Source organism: Canis aureus, chromosome 6 (genome assembly GCF_053574225.1).
Source record: "Canis aureus isolate CA01 chromosome 6, VMU_Caureus_v.1.0, whole genome shotgun sequence".
Taxonomy (NCBI): Eukaryota; Metazoa; Chordata; class Mammalia; order Carnivora; family Canidae; genus Canis; species Canis aureus.
The window spans coordinates 10826145-10845256 of record NC_135616.1 but is presented as its reverse complement, the minus strand read 5'-3'; the positions used below and the strand labels follow the sequence as shown (position 1 = coordinate 10845256).

Sequence of the window (19112 nt, the reverse complement as noted above, 5' to 3'; positions counted from 1 at the left end):
CAGAGCAGGGGAGGTGTTGGCAAGGTTTGCTGGCTTTGCTTGGGGTAAGTCAATCCTGCATATGAACAAATACCTTATGTCGTGTGGATCCTATCGAACTGTGCTGCTAGGTGACCCTTGAAACAGGAATTGGGGAAAGACAGCAAATGTTTGATGGAGATGAGGCATTTCTTCATTGGCGTAAGAGGAGTAGTCTTGTTTCAAAACCACAGGCATTCGTTATCCCCGGTTTGGCGCTGCCATGGCATTTAAACTAGTGACCTTTAGACAGCATTTCTCAGTGCAGGGTCCCCACCATGAGGGAGCCCTGGAGAAGGGAAATGGCACATCTGCTATGGATGGCATTTTGAGGATGTCATGGCCGTCTGCAAATATACCAGGCAGATTTATAGTACTCCATTTAGATTCCTCTTTTGGAGCAGACAGGTTACTTAATCCATTTTACTTTTTACTAGTGAGTTATTAACTTCCTCCTTTTGTTTTAATTTGTAACACTGAAGTCTACCCCTTAATAGACAAATTAGCCAGGTGTACTTTGCTATGTTAATTTTGGTTTCTAAACTGTGATGGATTCAAAAGGTGATAATGAGTTTCTTGCTCTCTTACAAAGTCTAGTTAATCATCCTCTCTTTGTATGATCTCTTTCTTTCTCTGGCTCTGTTTTCTTTCTCTCACTTTTTGTTAGGTTGCACTTGTTTATCAGTCTATTTATTTGGGGAAGGAAAAGATGGGTTGTGCTGGCCATTCCAACGAGAAGACAATTTATCACTAGAAAATTTAAAAAGAATTCCCTTAGCTATCATTGGTAATCTCAGTTGCCCAATTTTGCTTTTAAGATCCTATCTAAATGAATTCTACCAGCAGAACTGTAAAAAAGAATCCTAATTGGAGGCAGAAGTTGTAAGAATCCCTGTTTGACAATGGATTTCTTTTGGAGAGGTTGAAAACAATCATTAACATCAATTTAAATGCTTATTTACTTTACAGCAGTTAACTATGAAGTGACCTTTGAGGAAGGGTGGTTTTGAAAAATTAAGCAGGAAATTTGGGCTGCTGGTCCATAAGCCACTCAAAGTACTGAGAAATTGACCATCCTATAAATTTCAGTAATTCATTAAATGTTCAACTTTTTCAGAATACGGTAAAAGTGGTTCATTTGAAGTTCTGGGGTTGTTATCATGTGTGTCCAAAGAATGCGGTATTCAGCATTCTGGTAGATGGATATGTGTTAGGGTGTTTATTTGATAAAACAGGATAGTTGACTGCAGGGGACATGTTTGAAGTCAAATTACAAAATCGAGGTAATTTTTTTTCTTATTGTTTCAGAAAAGGTGGTATAATTGCTTTCTTGAGATTTCAATCTTTAGAGAGATTCTACTTGGGTACATAGGAGAGTAGTAAACACAAAAAAGTGCTTCCCATGTGTCAGGTGTTTTTCTAAAAGTTTTATGTATCTTAAACAACACACCCTAAGACAACACTCTGAGGTTAACACTATTATCTACCATTCCTCTTTTTTTTTTTTTTTTTTTAATTAATAGACTTTGTTTTTTAGAGCAGTTTTAGATTCACAGCAAAACTGAACAGAAAGTACAGTGATTTCTAGTATACCCTCTGTCCTTTCTCCCACCCCCGGACCCTCCTTTAACAACACCCCCGACCAGAGTGGTACATATGTTACGATGCTGAGCCCCTGTTGACACATGGGTACCATGCAAAATTCATAGTTTACATGTAGGGTTCACTCTTGGTGGGGTACATTCTTTGGATTTGGATAGGTGTATAATGATGTGTCTCTACCATCATAGCAGCATACAAAGTAGTTTCACTGGCCTAAAAACCATCTGTGCTGTGTCTCGTCATTCCTCTTCCTCTCTTAATCATTACTTTTACTATCTCAATAGTTTGGCCCTTTCTAGAATGTGACGTAGTTGGAATCATACAGTATGTAGTCTTTTCAGATTGGCTTCTTTTGCTTAGTAATATGCATTTTAGTTTCCTCCATGTCTTTTTGTGGCTAGATAGCTTATTTCTTTTTAAATAAGAAATGCTGAATAAAATGCCATTGTTTGGAAGGACTACAACCTATTTACTTATTTACTTACTGGAGGATGTCTTGATTGCTTCTATGGAGGCCGAGAAAAATTAAGGCCATTCCACCTCAAGTTTAGCTTTAGCACAAGTACAGCCATCTTAGGTCCCTGGGAATAAGAGCTGAACTTTATAGGAAAAACTGCAGATTGTCCTAGGCAGGGAATCCCATATCGGAAAGACAATAAAGCTCAGAATGCCCTCAATCCCGTATCAGATCTTAAGAAACTCCCCCACCCTTTCCCCCATATTGGAATGGAAAAAAATTCCTCCACCCCTTCTGAAGATCCCTTAGACCAGCCCATAAAAAACCCAGCTGTAACCCACTTCGGGGTCCAAGTCCCTGCTCTGCTGTATGGAGTATACTTGGACCCAAGCTCGAGCTTGTAAATAAACCCTCATGTGTTTGCATCGGCGTCGGCTTCTTGGTGGTTTCTCGGATTTGCGATCTTGGGCACAGCAGCTTTCAGGTTTTGCAATTATGAATAAAACTGCTAGCAATATCCGTGTGCAGGTTTTTGTGTGAACGCAGGTTTTCAGCTCCTTTGGTACATGCCAAGGAGTGTGATTGCTGGATTATATGGTAAGAGTATGTTTAGTTTTGGAAGAAACTGCCGAAATATTTTCCAAAGTGGCTGTGGCTGTACCATTTTGCATTCTTACCAGCAACGAATGAGACTTAATGTTGCCTTACCAGCATTTGGTAATGTCAAGGTTTTGGATCTGGGCCATTCTAATGTGTGAGTAGTGGTATTTCATTGTTTTCATTTTCAATTCCCTAATGACATATGACTTTGAACATCTTTTTATATGCTTACTTGCCATTCAGGTATCTTCTTTAGGGAGGTGTCTGTTAAGGTCTTTAGCCCATTTTAAAAATCAGATTGTTTTCTTTCTTAGTATTGAATTTTAAGAGTTCTTTGCATATTTTGGATAGCAGCTGCCCTTTATTAGATGTGTCTTTTGCAAATATTTTATCCGAGCATGTGGCCTGCCTTCTCATTCTCATGATGTTGTCTTTCACAGAGCCAAAGCTTTAAATTTTAATGAAGTCCAGAGTTTATCAATTACTTTTATTCATGGATTGTGTCTATGTTTTGTATATCACATCTATTGTACACTGTATTCTTACAATCTAGTAAGCTAGAGAAAAGAAGACGTCATTAAGAAAATCATCAGGAAGATAAAATGTACTTACCAAAACTCTACTGTAAAAAATCTGTGTGTAAGTGGACTGCACAGTTCAAACCGGTGCTGTTCTAGGGTCAAGTGTGCTTCTTTTCTTACTCTTTTTAATGGTTGCCCTAGAGTTTGCACCATACATTCTACAACTCACCCAGGTCTGCTTTCAAATAACCTCATATGGTCTTGGGAGTGGTGCAGGCACCTTGTAGTTAAATAGTCCTAATTCTTCCCTCCCATCCTCTGTATTGTTGCTGTTGTTCAATCCACTTACACACAAGCACATATCCTTTGACTTCAGACAGTTCATCTGAATGTTAGCAGAGTGGAGCAGAGAGCCTGTGAGACTCGAAATGTAGAGCCTGGGGCAGGCTCCTACTTTCAATACCAGGTTGCTCTGTGATTCGGGGGAAGACACTTCCCTGTGAGCCTGAGGGATGAGATGCTGTCTAAGGACCATTCCAGGCTGCAGTCGTCTGGGGGTTCCCATTCTCCTGAAGTTCGTAGTAGCAGAAGTGCTCCATCTGAGTTCTTAACAGGTGTCTATTGCTTCCATATGCATGGAAAACAGGCTACTACGTACAGATACATACAAAGCGCTCCAACATGTTTTTGGAAGACTATGGACCAGGTTCTTGGAGCATTTTGACAAGTTTCAGATAGAGGTACCTAGTCCTGACCCTGGAGGTTTGGAAAAGCTTATCAGCTATGCTCTTGATTTCTGGCTATTGGCTAGTTATGGAGTGGCAAGCATCTTAATTGTACATTAATAAGGACTTAATTGTACATTAATAAGGCTTAATTACAATTAACTGATTTTTTTCCTTTTAAAAAAAATAGTTTATTTATTTATTTGAGAGAAAGAGCAAGCACAAGCAGTGGGAGTGGCAGAGGGACAGGAAGAAGTAGGCACCGCACTGAGCAGGGAGCCAGGCCTGGAGTGGGATCCCAGGACCCTGAAGATGATGAGTGGAGCTGAAGACAGATACTTAGTGAACTGAGCCACCTAGGTGCTCTACAATTAACTGATTTCATAGCAGTTAGTGATGATTAGCTTTTAAAGAAAGCCTATTTTAGTTCATGTAGTTCCCACAGCCTTTCAGGCTGAAAAATGATGGACTATAAGATACCTTCAGAGCAGAGCTCTCCATGACTCCAGATGTCTCCATCGTTTGAACTTTAGGACAGAACGCATCCTCAGGTTACTCATATGACTAAGACTTCTTCTAAGGGGGGGGTCACAAACATGGCAGAACAGGGTGTGGACACTAGGATTCCAAGTCAGGCTTCCCTATCTTATTAGCTCTTTGGTTTTGGACAAGCTCTGTGTTGGAGGTTAGAGTTCTCACTGGGTTGATAGGAAAGTTATGTGATAAAAGACATGAAAAAAAGAAAGAATGAGAAAAATAAAAGTCTTTTTCTAACTTCACTTACTTCTTCTGAGAGGCTCTTTTTTTTTTTTTTAGATGCTCTTGCTTTTTTATGCGGATTCATTTCTGGCTTATATGATTTTTCTTTCCTTTGAAGAATTTTTTTTTTTAAGATTTTATTTATTTATTCATGAGAGAAACAGAGAGAAAGAGAGAGAGAGGCAGAGACATAGGCAGAGAGAGAAGCAGGCTCCCCACAAGGAGCCCAATGCAGGACTCAATCCTGGGACTCCAGGATCACACCTCAAGCCAAAGGCAGATGTTCATCCACTGAGCCACCCAGGTGTCCTCTTTGAAGAACTTTTTAAGTTTATTTATTTATTTTTAAGTAATCTCTAGCCCAATGTGGGCTTCAATTCATGAGCCAGTCAGGTGATGCTGACCAGCTCTCCTGACAACAAATTTCTTCAATTTTTGTTTGTTTGAGAAAGCCTTTATTTCTCCTTCACTTTTGAAGGATAATTTTAGGGTACAGATTGTTTTTTCCCTTGTTTGTTTATTTATTTATTTTTAAGGATTTTATTTATTTATTCATGAGACACACACACACAGAGAGAGAGAGAGAGAGGTGGAGACACAGGCAGAGGGAGAAACAGGCTCCCTGCAAGAAGCCTGATGTGGGACTCCATCCCAGGACCCCAGGATGATGACCCGAGCCAAAGGCAGACGCTCAACCACTGAGCCACCCAGGCATCCCTGTTTTTTCCTTTAAATATGTAATATTTCACTCCACTCTCTTCTTACTTGAATATTTTCTGAAGAAAAGTCGTATGTCATTCTTATCTTTGCCCCAGTATAGGAAAGGTAGTTTGTTTTTGTTTTTTTCCTCCTTTTGTTCCTTTCAGGACTTTTTCCTTTTGATTATCCTTGAATATGGTATCTCTAGGTGTGGTGTATTGGGCATTTATCCTACTAGAGCTTTTCTGAGACCTGGATCTTTGGTTTGGAGTCTGACATTAATTTGGGGAAGTTTTCAGTTATTATTTTTTAAAATATTGCTTCTTTTCCTTTCTTTCCTTCTAGTATTCCCATTATGCATATATTATTGTTTCTATAATTTTCCCACAGTTTTTGGAAATCCCGGTTTGGGGCTTCTTTTTTTTTTTTTTTTCCCCAGTTTGTTTCTCTTTGCTTTTTAGTTTTGGAAGTTTCTATTATTACACCCTCAAGCTCAGAGATTCTTTGCTCAGCTGTGTCTACTCTACTAATAAGCCCATCAAAGGCAGTCTTCTTTCTGTTACAGGGTTTTTGATCCCTAGCAAATCTTTTTTATTCTTTCTTAGAAGGTCTATCTCAAAAAAAAAAAAAAAAAAAAAAAAAAAAAAGAAGGTCTATCTCTTCGTTTCTATTATTCATCTGTTTTTCTTCTTCTTCTTCTTCTCTTTTTTTTTTTTAAGATTTTATTTATTTGTTCACGAGAGATACAGGGAGAGGCAGATACACAGGCAGAGGCAGAAGCAGGCTCCTCACAGGGAGCCTGATTTGGGACTCAATCCCCGAACTGGGATCACGCCCTGAACCAAAGGCAGACGCTCAACTGCTGAGCCACCCAGGTGTTCCTATCCATCTGTTCTTATGTGCTATTTTTTCCATCAAAGCACTTAGGATATTAATCATAGTTTTTAAAAATTCCTGGTCTGGGGGTACCTGGGTGCCTCAGTGGGTTAAGTGTCTGCCTTCGGCTCAGGTCACGATCTCAGGGTCCTGGGATCGTACTCCGTGGCAGCTACCTGCTCAGTAGGGTGTTTGTTTCTTCCTCTCCTTCTGCCCCTCCAACCACTTGTGCTCGCTCCCTCACTCTCTCTCAAATCAATCAATCAATCAATCAATCAAATATTTAAAAATATTCTTGCTCTGATCATTCCAATATTCCTGCAATATCTGACTCTGGCTCTATGCTGGTTCAGACACTCTAAACTGTGCTTTTTACCTTTAAGTATGCCTTGTAAATTAATTTTGAAAAGTAAGCATGGTGTCCTGGGTAAAAGGAACCTTGGTGGATAGCCCTTTGGTAATGTAATGGTTAGGTGAAGGGGAGAGGAAGCATTCTGACTGATTAGGGATCTTTTTGTAAGCTTGCACCCTGGACTGTGAACTTTCAGTTTCTTTCCATCTTATCTAAGACAGAATGGCTAGAGGGGGCAGGGGTTGGGTGTTTCCCTTCTTCCATATGTAAGGCTAGAGGGAGCTAGAGTTGGTATTTCCTTTCCCCCAGGTAGTTTAGATTCTGATAAGACCCCTGCAGGTTAGGCTCTGGTAAAGCAGTTTCTCCTGAGGGCAGATCTTGTTAAAAACAGAATGTTCTGGCATATTTCAAGATGGTTTCCTTTTTCCTCTCTTGGCTAGAAGGAGCACCTGGGGATTTTTCTTTGATATTCGCTTTGGGGACTTGGTAACCTCTTGGAGTGACTTACAAAACTGGAAGGACATACCCTCCACCCATTACTGGGCCCCCCTGAAATATTTCATTCTCAAATTTGTCCTCACCGAGCCTCTAGCAATTTGTCAATGCATTTTAGCTGTTCCTACCCTGGCACTGCTTCCCACGGAGGTTTTTGCTTGTGGGTTTCTACTCTGGTCTTTTCTATATCTGTATGTCTGTCTCTTCAATTTGAGGGGGGGCAGTGGTTTGCCCTGGGCTTTCACTTCTCTGACTGATTGAAGTAGAGTTGTTGATTTTTCCATTTGTTCAGCTTCTACAACAGAGTGACAGCTTCTAAATTCCTTTCATGCTGGACCAGAAGCCACCAGCTATCCCCCTTTTTACATATAAGGAAACCAAGGATCAAAGCTATTATTTATTAATTTGATCAAGGCCCCCACCTGGCATGCAGTAGAGCCAGGATTTGAATCTAGGTGTTCTGGCTCAAGGGTCTGTGCCCTCAATCACCACATCATTGAGGAAAACAAGTTGGGCCAGTGGGGAAAGGAAAATTATATGTTCTTACCATGAGATCATTTATGTCTCCTACGTTATGGTTTCAAAAAGTTTTCCAAAACACTTCAAGGAACAAGTGTCAGAAAGGTTGGCTTGAAAATAATGATTACAAAATTTGAAGTAGACACAATGAGTAAATATTGTAGAGTAAAAAAAAAAAAAAAAAAAAAAATCACTCCTAAACCTACCATCTTTACAGATTACATTTCAGTCTATAAAGACTGCCCATCTTCATGGACATTAAAATTTATAAAAATATTCTTTTATAGTTTGACATTTGCTAATTATTATTTTTCATTTGCAATAATCGATAATGTTCTCAGCTGTTTCCCCTCCTTTGAGTAATTTCATTCAGGATGACTCCATGAATGTGCTTATTGAGTCAATGGGTATGGATACAGGTGTAACTATCTCTGACTTTTGTCATATTAGTTTCCAGAATGGTTGTATCGATTTTCTGGGCTTCCAACATTGTATAATTATAGGAGATTATGGAAAATATTATAGATACATATATTGAAAACCTCTTAGATCCAAGTGTGGTGTCAATACCAGACGGCTTTAAAATTGTATCCCTTCCCTAAACTGATGCATAACCTTTTCCCAGATACTCAGTCTATGTTGCATATAGCCTTGCATGTAGGAAGCAATCCATAGATATTTATTGGATGGATAGATAGATGGATGGACGGATGACATCCAACTGATTCCTTCTAATCAACACATAGTGTTGAGTGGCAAAGTTGAGATGATACTCTAATTTATAATGTAGAGATTTTTCTCCTACTATAATTGCAGTTCTACTTCATTCACCAATATATATTGTATACTTAGCATGTGCAAAACACAGTTCTAGAAGCTGGGGGTACTACCATCAATAAAACATAGTTTACCCATTATGGACCTCACAGTTTGGTTGAGAAATTCACATACGTCTCTGGATCAAGTTCTCATTCATAAAATGAATGTAGTGACCTCAGAGGTTCCTTCTAGTTTCTGAAACTCTAAATTTCCTAATTCTAGATATGAAGATTCTAGAGAAAGATTATTTTATTTTATTTATAATAAATTTATTTTTTATTGGTGTTCAATTTACCAACATACAGAATAACACCCAGTGCTCATCCGAAAGATTATTTTAAAGAGCAATCTAAAAGAACTTGTGATTCAAGACAGTGATAGGAAATATTCTCTTTGGTCCTTCCTTCCTTTCTTCTTTCCTTTCTTTCTTCTTTCCTTCCTCATCATTGAGTGCATACTGAACACCAGACAATTAAGTGCCAGGAGTAAAAATAGGAATAAAATATGTCCTCTTCTCTTAAAAAGTCTACAGTCCAAAATGGAAAGGTCTTTTGAAGAAGAATGATTTGGCAACACAACAGTATTGCACACAGTGTTTATGTGTATGTGAATGTGATATACTTACTTAACTCTAATATTCTAGCTGAAACTTAACTTGAGTGGTCTTCAGTATTAAAGTAGAGGAGGGAATCAGTTAAATGCTTCCAAAAGTTAAGGGAAAATATCATTTAATCTTCTAGGTTTATGTCAGGGGAAAATACTGGTACCATACTTGCCAATATCAAGACGAAAGAAGACAAATGCAAATGGACTCACCATTTCTCTTCTTCTACTTGCACTCCTATGGACTGGAACTTACTGGGTGCTTTATTTTCCCCTGTTTTGTCAGGCTCTTCGGCATCATCCACCTGAAGAAATAATCAAATATGTAGAGGTACCCCATTTTAGTCATCTTAGCTTGAAAAACAAATGTCACATTTTATCAGAAACATCTGCAGTACTACTGGAATATTTTGTGATTTGTAATCTTTTTGTTCAGTATTTGTATATTTGATGAGGGCCATCACTACACTGTTAGCATGTGCTTTGACTCTGCTGATCTTAGTAAAATGAAATTTTATTCACTCTTAAGATAAATGTCTATGATTGCTCCATGGATATATGAGTATGTGCTTACCTGTGAATGCTATATTAGAAAGGGGTACTGCATGGAAATGGGTTTTTAGAAGTTTTGAATTTGCAGATAACAAAATACAAAAGGAAGAAGAAATTTCATTTATTGTAATTAGAATTGTTGATATTGAGAGATTTAGGTACATTTTAAGATAAACTATATAGTATCTTCATTTTTATCCCTCTTAAACTAAGAAATTCACTTTGAATATCATGCCACATGGTTCCTAAATGGCTATGTATAGACTATAGCTCATATAGAAAATGTATCTATATTAAATGATAGCCTATGTGACAAACCTAAATTTGAAATAAATCTTATGGGACGCCTGGGTGGCTCGGCAGTTGAGCATCTGCCTTTGGCTCGGCATGATCCCAGGATCCAGGATCGAGTCCCATATTGGGCTCCATACATGGAGTCTGCTTCTCCCTCTGCCTATGTCTCTGCTTCTCTCTCTGTGTCTCTCATGAATAAATAAATAAAATCTTTAAAAAAATGAAATAAGTCTTATGATGATTCAGAGCAATTAGATTTTTTCCTCTTTTTTTCTGTGTTTAATAAATTATTTTTCTAAATATAAAAGCAATCTAATGTAAGTTATATGGAATTAAAATACATAAATATAAAATGTAGAAAGATAAACCTCCTCAAGAATCACTTTCAAGCCTTTGAAGCACATTTATCCATCTATTAATATGCATAATATATGTAAATGATTATTAACCCTAAATATACACAGATGAGGTTACACTATAGATATTTTTTCTGTGACTTACTTTATTCAATAATGCTGATATCTTTTGGATATTTTATCACATCAGTAGATATAGCTCTATCTTAATCCTTTTATTCACTACATAAATATTCCTTGTAATGACTATAAGCAAGGTGGGCATCAGGGTAATTTTCTTTCTCTTTGTTGCTATTATCCAGTATTACAATTACTATTGCACATGTAATAGAACAACTTAGAACAATTAGAAAAATTGTGCAAATGTTATTTGGGAAAATCCTTAGAAGTCAAAATGTTAGATAGAAAGGTAGTGAATGTGTTCAACAGTAAGGGATATTGCCAAATTGCTTTTCAAAGCATTTATCATCCTGCCATAATTGATGTATGGAGATATCCATTTTCCTATACACTCACCAATGCTAAATATGGCAAACTGTAAAATTTTTGCTAATATCACAGGTGAAAAATATTTATTGGCCTCTAATATTTCTATCTGTAAATTGCCTATTCATATCCTTTGCTAGTTTTTGTGTCTTTCTTCTATTGAGGTTTTTTTAAATTTTCTTATTTATAGAAACTCTCTTTTTTTTTTTAAGATTTTATTTATTTATTCATGAGAGACACAGAGAGAGAGAGAGAGGCAGAGACACAGGCAGAGGGAGAAGAAGCAGGCTCCATGCAGAGCCCGATGCGGGACTTGATCCCAGGACTCCAGGATCATGTCCTGGGCAGGCACTAAACCGCTGAGCCACCCAGGGATCCCTAGAATCTCTATCTTATGACCCTTAATAATCCTTTCTTGGTTATATACACTATACATATTTTCTCCCAGTTTATCATTTGTCTTATTTATTTATTTTTAAGATTTTATTTTTGGGTAATGTCTACATTCAACATAGGGCTTGAACTCACAACCCTGAGATCAAAAGTCCTATGGCCTACCACTTGAACCAGCCAAGGTCTTTTATTATTTGTTTTTAAAACTTTGACCTTCATTGTACAGAATCTTAAAATCATTGTGTGGTAAAATTTTGTATGGCTTGTATGGCTTCTTACCCTGAGCATAATTTTTAAAGTTCTCATGTATTTACTTTCATGCTTTCATTTTTCTTTTTCATATTTAGCTCTTAAATCAGCTATTCTAAACTTTTCGTGTGTAAGAAAGTAGAGATTTAATTTTTTTTTCCCCTACATGAATCATCATCAATTTATCTGGCTCCTTTTATTAACTAATCCTTTTTTTTTTTTTTAATTTGAGATGCCAATTTTATGCTCTATCAAACTTCATCCAAACATTCCCATGTATACAGCCCTGTTTTTGGTCTACTGATCTTCTGGTCTTATTATTTCTCCCATTTGTTTTCCTAATCCAATTTTGTAATAGATCTTGATAATTTCTATGGTGTGAGTCTTCCTGTAATTCTTTTTTTAATGTAATTTTTAAAATTTCTAGGTTATTTTGGAGTATTAGCTTCTAAATAAATTTAACATCAGATTGTCAAATCCTTCCTTCCAGCTTCTGGCTATTGATAAAAATCACATTGGAATTTTTATTAGAGTTTCTTTAAATTTTTGTATAACTTTTGAGAGAATTGCTATCTTTACATTATGGAGTACTTTTGTGCAGGAATATTGAATAGTTTTCCACTTATTCAGATCTTCATGTTTTATGGGAAGTTTTTAGATTGTTTTCAGATAGGTGTTATATATTCTGTGTTTTTTTTTTTTAATTTTTTATTTATTTATGATAGTCACAGAGAGAGAGAGAGAGGCAGAGACATAGGCAGAGGGAGAAGCAGGCTCCGTGCACCAGGGGCCTGATGTGGGATTCGATCCCAGGTCTCCAGGATCGCACCCTGGGCCAAAGGCAGGTGCCAAACCGCTGCGCCACCCAGGGATCCCTATATATTCTGTGTGAAGCTCAGTCATGTTAAATTTTTTTTGTTACTAATGTGAATGGGCTTGTTTTGTTTCATCACATTTTCCGTTTATTAATAATATACAGAAAAGTTATTGATTTCTCTGTATTTATGTTGTATTGTTTCACTGTACTGAATTCTTTCTTTTTTTTTTTTTTTTAAATTTTATTTATTTATGATAGTCACAGAGAGAGAGAGAGAGGCGCAGAGACAGGCAGAGGGAGAAGCAGGCTCCATGCACCGGGAGCCCGATGTGGGATTCGATCCCGGGTCTCCAGGATCGTGCCCTGGGCCAAAGGCAGGCGCCAAACCGCTGCGCCACCCAGGGATCCCGAATTCTTTCTTTAAAAAAAAAAAAAGATTATATTTATTTATCTGAGAAAGAGAGAGCAGGGGGAGGAACAGAGGGAGAAGGAGAAGCATATTCCATTCTGAGTGTGGAGCCCCAGGTGGGGCTCAATTTCATGACCCTGAGATCATGACCTGAGTTGTAATCAAGTCAGACACTTGACTAAGCCACCCAGGTGCCCCTCACTCTACTGAATTTTAATGATTTTTCAGTGGTTTCCATTAGATTTTCCAAGTGGACATGCATATTATCTGCAAATAAAAGCAATTTTAGGGACCCCTGGGTGGCTCAGTGGTTGAGCGCCTGCCTTGGCCCAGGGCGTGATCCTGGAGTTACAGGATGGAGTCTTACATTGGGCTTCCTGCATGGAGCCTGCTTCTCTCTCTGCCTGTGTTTCTGCCTCTCTCTGTGTCTCTCATGAATAAATAAATAAAATCTTTATAAAAAAAAGCAATTTTACTCTTTCTTTGGAATGTTTAGACCACATTTCACTTTCTTGCTTTGTGTATTGGCTAATAAGGGTAAATAGTTTTGAATAAATCTCTGAAAAACAGACATCTATATCTAGTTTCTGAACCTAATTGGAATGTCTCTACCATTTCACCTTTAAATATGTTTAATTCAGTTTCTTATAGATGCTTTTTATCATGTTAATAGTTGGAATGACTTCTGAATTTTATACAATACTGTATTTCTTAGCATGCATCTGGATGTCATATTTTCCCCCCTACAGCTAAAATAACTTTGAATTTCTGTAACATACACTATTTGGTAATGGTGTATTATTTTTAAAATATGTGTGTTTTTTTTTTAAGATTTTATTTATTTATTTGACAGGGAGAGAGACAGAGAGAGAGCACTAGTAGGCAGAGTGGCAGGCAGAGGAAGAGGGAGAGGAAGAGGCAAGCTCCCTGTTGAGCAAAGAGCCCAATGTGGGGTTCAATCCCAGGAACCTGGAATCATGCATGACCTGAGCTGAAGGCAGACGCTTAACTGACTGAGCCACTCAGGTGCCCTAAAAACATGTATTTGGATATATTTTCAAATTTAATTAGAATTTTTGCATCTGTATTTATAAGCATGTTTTCCTATAGTTCTTTATCTTGTATTCTTTCACGTGTATCAGAGTTATGTTTATTTGATAAAATATATTGAGAATCTTGGCATCTCTTCTTGTATTATTAAATACTTTTTAAAAAAGACTTTATTTTTTAATCTCTACTCCTAACATAGGGCTTGAAACCACAACTCCGAGATTATGAGTCATGCATTCCACTGACTGAGCCAGCCAGGTGCCCCAGTATTATTAAATACTTTAAATAAAACAAGAATTATTTGCTTCTTGAATGATGGAAATTTTCTGTGACTCTATCCCAGTTTCCCATTTGGGGTAAGTATAAGCCTCAATCAGACATATTCTTTATTTTTTTCCCAAAAAGCCAATTTTGGCTTAATGTATCAATTCTACTTTAGTTGCTGTTTTTGTCTTCCAATGCATTTATTTCTACTCTCATCATTAATAACTCCTTTCAATTTATCATTCTTTTCTGACTTTGTGAATTGAGTCTTGTTTATATTGTGATTGATATTTCTTGCTTAACTATGAAAAAACTTAGGTCTATGAATTCTTCTCAGATCATAGCTAGGATCATGACCCATAGTGATGATTTATAGGATTCTCGTCATTTATTTCACAATAATCTTGAATTTCCTCCTCTATTCAAACGTTACTTAGAATATTTTTTAATATTTTTAGATGGCGAGCTTTTGTTATCTGCTTAGCATTAATTTCTAGTTTTAATATGTCATGATTGGAAATCATGATTGTAATATCTCTTCTTTTTCGGAATCCATTAAAATTACCTCTGGAGTTTTGACTTGAGATAAATCCCCCTAAAATATCTCTTCCTGCATATGCACTGCTTCTGATTTCAAGGACATCAAAATAGGGACGCCAGGGTAGCTCAGTGGTTGAGCATCTGCCTTTGACTCAGGTCATGATCCTGGGGTCCTGAGATCGAGTCTTACATCAGGCTCCCTTTAGGGAGCCTGCTTCTCCCTCTGCTATGTCTTGCCTCTCTGTGTGTCTCTGGTGAATATATAAATAAAATCTTTAAAAAAAGAAAGCCTCAAGGACATCAAAATAAAGTTTACAAAGTCTGAATGTACTGAGTACTGTTAAAGAAAAAACTATTTGTGACATTTGTTAAAAAATTGGCAAGGTACACTTTATTCAGGGAAACTATTGTGATAGGCATATGGACCATAGTGGGATTGGACTCCCAAATGCAACAAGGAAAAGTAGAAATTTACAGCCAAGGAACAGGGTGGAGGCTTGTCAGTGGGTAGAAAATTATAGAGAATAGATCCCAGGGATAAGAGGGGACATCCCAGAGTCCTTGCTGGGGGCAGGCCAGGGTAATCAGGCATCACTTGGGAGATAATAGAGGATGTGGAGCATGATCCGATGAAGAACATGTCCAGACACCAATCCTGGGGCATTCTGGCTTAGCTGACTTAGCGGGATTCTCATTAAAACTGGGTGATGGAAAAGGACACACAAGCACAAAAGTCGAGGCCTTGTCAGGAAGAGATTTCAGAGTAGCCTGAGTAGATAGAGTCTGGCCAAGAGGTGGCTCATTATCAATACTCCCTCCACAGTACTCCCTCCACAGCTTTCCTTCATTGTTTTAAGTCCATTGATTATGAATCAGAGATGATATGACCTTTTTATTTCTTAAGGCCTTCTTTCAATTAACAGTAACAACTCACTTGGCTTGTATCATCCTCTGAAATAATTCACTCAACTTGGCAGTTGGACTCATCTCTTCCAATGGGGCATAACATGGATCTCTTTACACATGGAAAGGCATTAAAGGAAATCAGTAAGGAAGGCCTAGGAGTACAATCTCAGATAACTTAATGTTCTTTCCTTTTTAATTCAAAGAATGAGAAAGCAACCACATGTTATGTAATGTCAAGATTAGGCTTAAAGCTCTTTTAGGCTGTCAACATGAGTTCAGTGATCCTGGAGGGAAGTCACAATCTAATATCTGGAGGTGGAGAAGTTAAGGTCTAAAGCTACTACATGAAACTCAGCTATACTTGAAATAATTCTTGAGAGACTAAAAGACACTATAACCTGCTGCTACCTTCCAGGAAGGGCAGAGGGGTCAGAAGCAGAAAGAAGGGGGGATTTCCTTTTTTTTTTTTTTTTAAGATTTTATTTATTTATTCATGAGAGACACAGAGAGAGGGGCACAGACACAGGCAGAGGGAGAAGCAGGCTCCATGCAGGGAGCCTGATGTGGGACTCCATCCCGGATCTCCAGGATCACACCCTGGGGGCGCTATACCACTGAGCCACCCGGGCTGCCAGAAGGGGGGATTTCATATTTTGTTGTGTATACTTTCATACTGTATGACTCTTATATGACAATACCATATGCATACACTACTTATTTTGTAATTTTAAGGAAATCAAATTACCGTTAACGTGACTCTTGACTTTTTAGAAAGACATACAACTTTGCTCTAAATCCAGAGCAACCAGTTACCCTCCCTTTGACCTGCGCAGCCCTAGACCACCAGAAAAAGCACCAGATAAAATTGTTGACTTGAATTTTGGAGTCATGTTATAAAAAGAATACATACTTCAAGATATTATAGAATCATATTTAGTGCCATAAAATGTTCCCACTTGAATATCAAGTAAGTATTTTTTTTTAAGATTTTATTTATTTATTTGACAGAGAGTGTATGTGCACAAGCAGGGGGAGCAGCAGGCAGAGGGAGAGGGAGGAGCAGGCTCCCCATGGAGCGGGGGGCCTAATGGAGGGCTTGATCCCAGGACTCCAGGATCATGACCTGAGCCAAAGGCAGATGTTTAACTAATTAAGGCACTCAGGCACCCCACTCCAAGTAAGTATTCTAAGACTTAAGTGAACTAAGACTAGAAATTTACCCTACCCATCTTAAGCTTTTTAATACACATGCTTATGGTTGTTTTATTTATTGGACAAAGTGCCTTTTTCTGGTGACTTACTTATTGTCTAGCAGCTCCAGGCCCATATTCTATACCCATCTGCTCTGTGGCACTGGGGCCTACAAATTTTGACTCTACAAATTACATTTCCCAGGCTTCATTACTGGCCAGCTTCCAGTTATAGTCTAACAAAAGAAGGTGGAAGAAAGGAAGGGACTTTCTTCCTGTTTCCCCCTTCTGTAGGCATTACTCCAGCATGTGAAGGCAGCTGTGCTCCACCTTCCAGCCCCTTTGAACCATGCACCAGATGCACTGCTCCCTTAGACTTCCCGCACCAGCTGATTACACCTGCTGCTGTGGTCCAGGGGTGGTTTGTACTGGGGACTCTCCCCTGAGCTCCAAAACTATGGGTACCCCACCTTTCTCTTTTTGCTCCCTTAGTTCTAGAAGTGGTAATTGCTTCATGCATCCCATTATTGCTCTCTTAATCTTCCCATACCTATAGAACTGTCTATCAAACTGCCTCTGTTTGAGAACTTAGCGTCGTTTCTGTTTTCCTGAATGGGATTCTAACAGGTTCCATGTGACTACACTCCTAGCAATGAAAAATGCTTAGAGTGTCAGCCAAAGCAGGATGTTACAGCTTTACAACATGGGGTAGTAGAAAAATTAACCAATGAAACTTTTCCCAAAGATGCATGATAGGTATTTCCCTTAAGAACTGCGATCTTCAATGCTTAGAGAAAGAGAGAAAGGAAGGAGGACATTGCACTCTGCAGATGGAGGACATTGCACTCTGTGTTTGAGCCCCACCCCACCCATCTAAACCTACAGCTGATTTGCATCAAAGTGTTGTCATCTTCCAAGCTTTAGTCATTGTATGCAAATTTATCTTTGTGACTTTTCCCCCCTTAGATCCAAAAATGCACAATTCACCACTCTTACATAGTAATTAGGGTAATCTATTTAAATTTGTGAAGCGACTTTCAAAATGTTTCAAGAAATTTAGTAATTACATCTCTGTCCTGAAAAAAAATTAAGAAAACCTTGGCAGATGATAACATTTCAGCATATTTGTCTGATTATGATTTTAGAGGAAGGTAATGATAACCAGCTCTGATATTTAGTGAGCCCACCACACTTAGAGCCTTATATACATTGTATCAGTCAATTTTTACTACAACCTATAATAAAATACCCCGTGGAATAGTGACTGTTATTCTCAATTTCCAGATGAGGAGACTGGGACTATTAAGTAATTGGTCTAAACTCACACAAGTTGTAAAGTAAATTATTGTAATGTTAGTTATTAGGCATGGATTAAATTTAAAATGTTGGGGAAGGTTTGGAAACTCTGACCCTAAAGAGGTAAAGGGTGGGAAAGAGCCCAAGATCTTAGTGTTATATATTTTGGGGATTAGTATTTAAATTAGGGGGGGTCACCTGGGTGGCTCAGTTGGTTAAACATCTGACTCTTGGTTTCTGCTCAGGTCTTGATCTTGAGGTCATGGGATCAAATCCCGTGTTGGGCTCTGTGCTCAGTGCGGAGTCTACTTCAGATTCTCTCTCCCTCTCGTTCCCACTCACTCTCTCTCTCTCTCAAATAAATAAATAACATCTTTAAAAAGAAGGATTTAAATTAGGTTATAGTGCACTGAAATTTAATGACTATTTTGCGTTTTGAATTTTTACTTATTTATTATGCTCCATCAAAGAAGTGGTATAGCATGGTCACATTAAACACCAAGGTACAATCTAGGTTCTGTCAATGGAAGATGTGTGGCCTTGGGCAAGTTACTTAACCTCTCTGTGTTTTCATCTATAGGGTAGAGATAATCACACCACCTATGCTATAGGGTTGCTGTAGGGGCTAAATGAGACAATCATGTAGAGCACTCAGTACTTCCATATAATTTCTATGATAGTGAACAGTGATTGGAAGAAGAGTTAGAGCAATTTTTTCGGTCACTAAATTATTAAAATATTTAAGAGGCAGAATGGTGTCGAAACAAAACTTTCTCCCCAACATTATATGTGGATTTCAGAGTAGTTCCATCTTACTGGGTGAAAATAACAATCATATAAGGTGGATTTCATGTATATGAAGGCTTTATTCTGAGTAAGAATTATTTGGGGAGGGGGCGCCTGGCTGGCTCGGTCATTACAGCATGTGACTCTTGATCTTGGGGGTCTATAAGTTCGAGAGATTACTCAAAAAAAAATTATCTGGAAAAGAGCCTAGGAGACCAACTGGCACACCTGGAAGCTGAGTTAAGACAGATATATAGACGCTTTTAAATAAAATGAACGGTAAACTGAAAACCTCTAAAATATGCTATTATTAAGTACAAAAAGGCAAGATATAGAACAGTGTGAGGTATGCTAACATCTGGGTGAACAAGGGGGAATAAATTAAAATATATAATTGCTTGAATATGCACAAAGTATCTCTGTACAGAGATGCAAATATTGGTTATATTAATTTCCTCTGGCAAAGAGAACTGATTTAA

General features: G+C 38.0%; 1 protein-coding gene and 1 long non-coding RNA gene across 31 annotated transcripts in view; one reads left to right on the top strand and one right to left on the bottom strand.

Moving 5' to 3' along the window:
• Window positions 1-13964, top strand: part of LOC144315497 (uncharacterized) — a 34197-nt gene extending 20233 nt beyond the window's left edge. The window contains exons 3-4 of one of the 2 annotated variants that reach the window (XR_013381219.1): window positions 9183-9376; window positions 13851-13964. This is a non-coding gene — a long non-coding RNA (uncharacterized LOC144315497). Of the gene's footprint in view, window positions 1-9182; window positions 10047-13850 lie in introns of those variants that run through there. The other variant, XR_013381218.1, reaches the window with a different exon arrangement.
• The window catches only part of DLGAP1 (DLG associated protein 1), an 875942-nt gene that overhangs the window by 50950 nt on the left and 805880 nt on the right, over window positions 1-19112 (bottom strand). For all 29 annotated transcript variants that reach the window (XM_077900117.1, XM_077900118.1, XM_077900125.1 and 26 more), the window contains one exon: window positions 9259-9350. In XM_077900117.1, coding sequence (XP_077756243.1) covers window positions 9259-9350 — 92 coding nt within the window. The remainder of the gene's footprint in view (window positions 1-9258; window positions 9351-19112) is intronic.